The sequence below is a fragment of the Platalea leucorodia genome (assembly GCF_965183815.1).
Source record: "Platalea leucorodia genome assembly, chromosome: 3".
Lineage (NCBI taxonomy): Eukaryota > Metazoa > Chordata > Aves > Pelecaniformes > Threskiornithidae > Platalea > Platalea leucorodia.
Genome location: NC_138825.1, coordinates 87,698,411 through 87,706,239, shown reverse-complemented (window position 1 = coordinate 87,706,239; position 7,829 = coordinate 87,698,411). Strand labels below are relative to the sequence as shown.

General features: G+C 44.6%; 1 protein-coding gene across 1 annotated transcript; it reads right to left on the bottom strand.

Annotated features, from left to right (window-relative positions):
- Positions 1–280: 280 nt before the first annotated feature.
- On the bottom strand, positions 281–7,361 carry CNR1 (cannabinoid receptor 1; the record flags this gene model as incomplete). Its single annotated transcript, XM_082305454.1, has 3 exons — positions 7,273–7,361; positions 6,773–6,829; positions 281–1,763 (listed from the first exon to the last, which is right to left on the bottom strand). Exon 3 carries the CDS (start codon positions 1,700–1,702, stop codon positions 281–283), a length of 1,422 nt encoding a protein of 473 aa, XP_082161580.1. The 5' UTR covers positions 1,703–1,763; positions 6,773–6,829; positions 7,273–7,361.
- Positions 7,362–7,829: the final 468 nt, after the last annotated feature.

The following is a 7,829-nucleotide window of genomic DNA, read 5'->3' as shown; positions in this document are numbered from 1 at the left end:
CTCTGTGCTCTTTCAGGAAACTTACTATTATTCAGTAAACACCTTTTGAGAAAAGAACTTTTGAAAATTTAGCTTGAATCCCTAATTGTAAAACCTGAAGAACTGGCTGATGGTAATGCTCTTAACACAATCATCGCTGAGCTTACAATGACAAACCAAAAAAATATTACAGGAGGGTACAAACACGTTAAGCCACGGGTTTGGTTTTCTCTGTTGTTGTTGGTTTTTTTTTTTTTTTTTAAACTAACTCCTTTTCTCACAATGCTGAGAAGTCTCTGACTTACAATGCTTCAGCAGTCGTGTCTGTGGAGACAGACATGGTAACTTTGGCAATCTTAACTGTGCTCTTAATGCAGCTCTCGGCAGCCCTGTGCACGTTCCCCGTGTTGTTGGCGTGTTTGTGCTGGCAGTCAGACTCCATGCTGTTGTCGAGGGGCTGCGCGGTTCCTTCGCAGGTGGGGAACATGCTGCGGAAGGCGTGTCGCAAGTCCTTGCTCCTCAGAGCGTAGATGATGGGATTCACTGTTGAATTCAGCAAACAGAGCATGCTACAGAAGGCAAAGACAGTCTTGATGAGCTTGTTCATTTTCCCAAAGACATCGTATACCATGATGGCGAGGAGAGGGCCCCAGCATATGATTAAAACAACTAGGATAAGGACCAAGGTTTTGGCTAACCTGATGTCCATACGAGTTTGATCAGGCCTAGTGATCTGTACCTTACCATCCTCCGTAGACTGAATGATTATGCTTTTCTGCGTGCCCCGCTGAATCATGCGAACAGCGTGGCTGTGAGCCTTCCACAGTATGTACATGTAGGCATAGACAATGAACAGCAAGAGGACGCTGGTGACCCCGATCCAGAACATCAGGTACGTCTCGTCAATGAGAGGGAATATGTCCGAACAAACGGAGTTGAGCTTTTTGCAGTTCCAGCCGAGCAGAGGAAGAACGGCTATTACAATAGCGATGGTCCACATCACACAAAACGCTACGACAGCCTTTGGTCGGGTAACAATCCTTTTGTAAGCTAGTGGCCTGTGTATAGATATGTACCGGTCTATTGCCGTGAGGAAAAGGCTACCTACGGAGGCGGTGAAGGAGGCTGTAACTCCACCCAGTTTGAACAAGAAGACGTTGGGGCTGTCCTTCCGGTGGAAAACATGGAAATCCACAAAACTGTAGACAAAAATCACGCTGCCCAGGAGGTCGGCCACAGCCAGGCTGCCAATGAAATGGTAGGAGGGTCTACACCGGAGGCTTCGGGAGTGGAGGATGACGCACAAGACGAGGAGGTTCTCTAGGACCGTGAAGGTGCCCAGGGTGAGCGACAGCACGGCGATGGCCAGCTGCTGGCTGGGGTTCAGGATCATAAAGCACTCCATATCCATGAAGTTCTCCCCACACTGTATGTTCTCCTCATTATCCTTAAACGTCGACAGGGACTTGTTGTAAAACTCTGTGATGTTGACCTGATCCGAGGGAATAATGCTCAACAGGGGATCATCTCCCGCAGTCATTTTTTCTTGGAAAGGATCACCCCTGAAGGAGGAGAGAGGAAACTTCTGGGGGTAGTATCCCAGCTTGGATGCCATGTCGCCTTTCATGTCTTCGTACTGGATATCGTTGGAGCCCACGTAAAGGAGATCTGTTGTGATTGTTCGGAAAGTTGTATCTGCGAGGCCATCTAGGATTGACTTCATAACCCCAGTCTTGTTGGTTTCAGAGAGACTTGGGGGAGGGAAAAATGCATCGGAGGAAATCCTAGAAGGGGAAAAGATCAGACTTCATTAAGATACACAGGGAGACAAACTCCACAAACAACTTAGTTGAACTGCGTCAAACAAAATCAACCTTTCTCTTGTATTCAGTGGCAGGGTGAGTCGAGCACTTAGAAAGAAATCACCCGGATTTCACTAAAACTGCATTACACTGAGAAGTGACGCAAAAACTGGAGGCGCAGGGAACTGAGTATTCCACAGGAAAGTAATTTTCATTTCTCATCAAAACCTTCTGAGCCACTCCACCAGAAAGATATTCTTCTCTAGATCTGAACTTGGCTTCTGATTGCAAAGTACCTCACAGACCAATATTCCTTGGGCTTGCTTCATTTGGATAATACCAAGTGCCACTGCAGGAGCAGCATTAAACTGAATCATTGCCTTCATTGCTTTTCTTTCAAAAGGCACTGAGGGTTTTGAAAACCTGACAACAGAGAGGGAACAGGGGAAGAGCCATGCACTCTAAGTTTCACAGTTCACCCAGTATGCCTGTATATTCACATTACCCTGTTACAGCAACGTGAGGTCTGCTAACATCCTAAATTTGTTACTGCAAATTTATTAGCAAGGTGTTTCATCTACAAATATAGGGATGTGGATACAGCTTCATTACTCTATTCCTTCCTTCTGCTAAGCATACCAAAGCAACTGGGATGTTCGGACTCTATGGGAGAGGTGGGTTGTTACCCAGCCCTGTCCACAGTTCCAGGAAGGGTGACCAGCACTGCTAAGTCAGTGAGTCCATCGGTGATCCATTCTGCGTGGATCAGAAGCTTCAATCAGGGCAGTTCACTCTTGCCTAGAAAAACATGGCACCAAGTTTGGGTCAGAGTGCAGCCCTGGCCAAAACTCCAAGCAAAAGGGACCAGGAGCCACTGCTCCTGCGAGAAGCATGGAAATGTAACTCGTCCCATTGGGGACACCCTCAAAAACATTCTGTCCCCTCAGAAACGAGGAGCCCAGCAGAAGGTTCCCAGGTAGCCAGTGGTCTCTGAGTCCCGTCATGCCTGGCCTTTGCTCATGGATGGTGATTGACTGCAGGGTGTAACTCCTGGTCAGGGTACCCTTGGGAGAGCACCCTCATCAGCATCTGGGCATCCTACATGCATCAACATGTAAGATACAGCTCTTCTTATGCTGTGCTCCTTTATGTAACTTTGCCCATATAACATGCCTTGAATACGCATTGAACATCTGCTTTAGGGCCCCCTTCCACTGCCAGAGCAGCTGAGAGTGGTCTGAATGTAAATAAGAGCCAGAATCATTGCTTTGGTGTGCTACAGCTATTCTGCATCTGCTACGGGACACCTCGATGACTACATCAGGAACAGGAGCAAAACCAAGCTTTTTCGTGCTTTTAGAATGGAGGAAATTGTTTGTGACACCCAAGAAATCCCAGATGCCGTACATAGGCTAGTACTGACTTAACCTGTTCACTTTACACAACTGACAATAAAGGCCAGAAAGGCCACAAGAGATTATCTGCCAAAACGCAGAGTAATGATCACCTCAACTCCTAAAGAGGAGACTTGCACAGTAGGTACCACAGCTCAGTTTTCCCATGAAAACTAAAAGAAAGAAGAAAACTATTCATCTCTACAAAACCAATACTTAAAAATCGAAGAAATCATGACCAATTCCAAAAGAAGCAGAGATCATTTGGCTGATGAGATATTTATACTGCACTTACACATGGCATCTGAACACTCAAGACCTTTTCCATAGTTCATTAAAGTTTTCCATTTGATTCAGCAGGCCTGGACACTGAGTGTTAGAGGAAATATAGGAACCTAGACCTCCAGAAGACACTGCAGTTCCAGTGCTGCAAACAAGGATGAGTATTAACAACCCTTACCAGGGTAGTCTAACACACAACACAGGCACTTGCTGTGTCAGCTTCTGCAGGCATCGCTGCGCAGCAAATAACAACATAATTATTAGACAGACAGACAATATTAAGGAATTTAATTTTGAGGGTTTGAGCAGTGAAGGAGGGAAACGTCACTGATGCACACATTAAAAATGAACAGCAATAATCTAATATGTAACGTACTTTTCATCCAGAAGGTGCTTTACAGCTGTTCCTAGTAGAATTTCCAGATGATACATGTTGCAAAGATGACCCCCTGACAACTGACAACTTTGGGTGAAGTCCGTCAACTTTAAACTTGGCATTACAACACCAGTTTAAAACCAGAAGTGAAGAATGTGTTATTCATTTGAAAACTACCCAAAAAATATTAAATAAATCAAGTAGTTCTATAAACATGTAAAGATGGCTGTGGTATTCTGTTATTCCAGCTTATTTCTGACAGAAAAGAGACAACCATTTTAATGATTAAAGCCACAGCCCCATGTCGAGAAGATTATGTTTGAGTAAAGCTTCAAAAATTGTATGCAACTGAGCACTTCTGCTAGACAGACAAACAAATTGTTACGAGGTAGCTGGTCCCTGCTGGAGTCATGTTAAGTACAGACTTCTTCAGAACAAGGTGCAAGCCGCCGTGCAACCCCTACCTTTGTTTGAAATACAAATGAAAGAACACGGATTCCTGCGTGCTCTTTTGAAGGTGGCAGTGAGTTATGTGACAATATCACTATGCATGCATATGCTATGCTAACAACGCAGTTAATGGGATCAGGAGAGGCAAGTCTTACTCTGAATGTCAATGATTTTTTTTCCCTCTGTATTTTTACATTGAGATTATTACAGTAATTTCCACCTTATTGTCTCTGCAAAGAGAGTTTTCTTTGAGAGTACTTGGGAGTTCATTAGTGGTGTAGTTTAGGCTTTGGGGGATGCAGCTGACATTAATTTTGTTTTTGTTTGCTGCTGGGAATATCATAATTGGAAATTTCTAGCAGTATGTGTGCATGCACCTATTCAAGTAACAGTTGATTTTTATTAAAGTTGCAGTAAAACAGCCATTCGCCTGATCTGGAATTGCACTTTACTGGAATTTTGTTTATTTTAATTTAGATACTAGCTTGCCCCACTATAAGCTACAATACTGAGATGCGCTGAAGTGATCAGCGAGGTTTTCCATGGTTGCCTAGCGAAAACAAGACCGGACCTTTGGCACTGAGGTTCTCAGGAGCGCCCAGGTCACAGTCTGAGGGGTTGCACGATTTGAAATAGACTGAAAAGCTGATGGCGGGAGCAGTGGTCTTTTTTGGTCTTTTGGTCTTTTTTCTTTTCCTGGTCTTTTTGTTTGGTAGGTGGATGTGCCAGTGTCACACAAATTTTGGCTCTGAGCTCTCCTGTCTGAACCTGGAGCGGCGAGGAGGCTCTGCCCACAACAACGGGACACCGCACCCCACGTGCTCTTGGCAGCTGGCATCAACGCGACCCAAACCCATATCTCCCGAGACCCATTAACATCTCTAGATGAAATACTCTGGGAGCCTTCTGGCAGCCTCCCTAGCGGACAAGGGTCCCCTGCACAGATCCCTCCTCTCTGGACGGGGCTGGGGTGACGGCCGTGTGTCGCAGCGAGGTCCCCGCGCGGGCAGGGTGGCAGCGAGGGAGAGCCTCCCTGCCCTGCCAAAAGCTGCTCTTCCAACAGAGCCTCTGAGTCTCCAAAGCTCTCAGCCTCATCCCTTCCTTAAATGAGCTCCACTACCTCACTCATTTTAAAGTGGCTTTAAAAAGAACTGAAACATTGATTAAAGATGAGGAAGAGCCTGTGCTGATGCCGGCACTCAAAATTTTTGGTGTATTTCTATGACTGCATGCAGCAATTCACAGTAAGTAACGAATTACAAATTTCGAGCATCTTTTATCTTGAAGACCAAAACCAGAAAACCCATAGCTGAACACCATTTTAGACTTTTCTCCCATAAGCCGGTGGCTGTTGATGGGCCCTGCCAGACCAGCTGTGCAAAGTGACTGCCGCTAGATGGAGTGGCTTTTACAAACACACCGCTGTGCTGTCTGCGGAGACCTGGATTTAACTTCCTCTAGCCCTTTTTTTCCAGCCTGCTTTACCGGGGTTCAAACATACAAGGTGCTAAACGTCAGCTGAAGGTTGAAGACACAACTTCGTAAGGCTTTGCCCTCAAAGCGAAAGAATTAGCGAAGAGTTGAGAGGGCCCGTCTTACTACTGCCCTCCACTTGTGTGGTTACATATCGCCTTAAATGAAACTTGGATGCTATCAAAATATAAAGACCCCTTAGATAAAATATAAAATATGTAATACGTAAAAGGCTGGTAACTCATCTCGGACGACAGGGAGAATTATACCTCCCCTGGACTTCTCGCTGGTCCGCAGGACCAGTTCACTTGGGGAACAAGAACATGACTTCATTAAAATGCTATTACCTATCTTCTCCTGCTGTTCTGGTGGAGAGGGAGGGCTGGAAAGTTTTTATCGTTATCTAAAAAAAGGGCTGAATTTATTATAATTTTCAAACCAGGATGATTGATAGAGCAATTTTAATAGCCTGAATAGAAACAGTGAATATTTGCATTCTTCCTCAGAAAGTAATTATGAGCAATACAATGATGCTACTGATAACTGCAAAAATGTTGACATGGCAAGAAAAGGAATCAAAACAAGAAAGGGAAATCCAAATATCAAACCTTTCTAGCTTCTATTTTAGAAAATATTTTCATCTCCGTGTCTATACATTTGTTCTATGATGCCCACAGCTAATTAAGAACAGGCTAGAGGACAAGTAGGTATAATTGAAACATAGTTTTTGAATGCACAAAAATATGTAAATGCATTCTCCTTGCTTACACAGCTTGTAAGGCTTGTAAGGCCTTCAGGGGGCTGTATCTTCCAATAAGTTTGCACAGCGCCCAGTACACTGGGAGTCCTACCAAACTGGGTCCACAAAGTACTACCACAGGAGAAACAGCAATAATTTATACTCATGTGTAGTCAGCTGAAAAAGTGTGAGAGAAATGAGATCTACCATAGTAACTGTTGGCCTCCAGGAATTAGAACTGTCCTATAAAATGAAAATTTATATGGCTAATAATTACCTTATCCCATATGGCGATGAACAATACTGCTTCGAGGACAGCACAAGGTTTCTCAGCCTTGGAGAAAGAAATGTGCAGCCTGAGAAATGGCACTCTAAGACTCAGTAACACCGAGCAAGAAAAAAAACCCATGTTGACAAGAACGTGAAAGCAATGTTACACCTATCCTATTTACTGTTTTACTACTCCATCTCCAACACTGTGACTCCTAGGCTATAAATGGCAAATACACTGTCACTCCTAATTCAGGAAAACTTGCATTCACTTCAGTGAATTTTCTCTGTGTGAGGAATCGGGAAGGGGCACAGACACTAGGAGAGGTGCAAATGAGGGACGCTATCTTCTAGTTACAGCAACACACCATCAGCTATGGGGTAAACTAGGGCATGCAAGTACTGAACCAAATTTTGTTCTTATGTAACATGATGGTATCTTTGGCAAGTTGAACCTTAATTAGCAAGAAACCACAGCTACATGGTTATTTATGTTAATTAACATACCATTTGCACACTAGCAGGATAGGGGCCGGATTGTTCTAATTTGGGGGCAAACTGCCCCTACGTGACACCACCCAGCATCCAGCAGCTGACAATCTGAACAACAAAAACAAAACAACGGTGAAAACAGAGAGTTAATCAGCGACCAACAATGTTTTTAAAAGAAAGAACATTATTTCTTCCCTCCACAGTTTTGTTGGTGAGACGCGTGTACGAGTTTTAGAACAGGTGACTTGCAGGCACAAGAGAAAAAGAGGCTGTGTCTTATCTCTCAGACAGCCGGGGCATACGCGTGTGTCTAAGATCAGAGAGGTTCAAAAGCGAGGTTGAAGTCCTGCTCCGTTTGGTGCAGGCGAAGGACCCGTGCTTTGCTCTCCTGCAAGCCAGGTGAGCGCGCTGGCAACCTCTCCGTTCTGCTGCCCGTCTCTAAACCGCTCGAGTTGTTCCATATTGGATCAAAAGCCAAACATCAGGAAATAAAAGCATCAGGGTGCACACCTGGTTTCCCTTAATTTCTCTGAATTAAGGGAACCAAGGATGTGTCTCCCACATCCCACCCA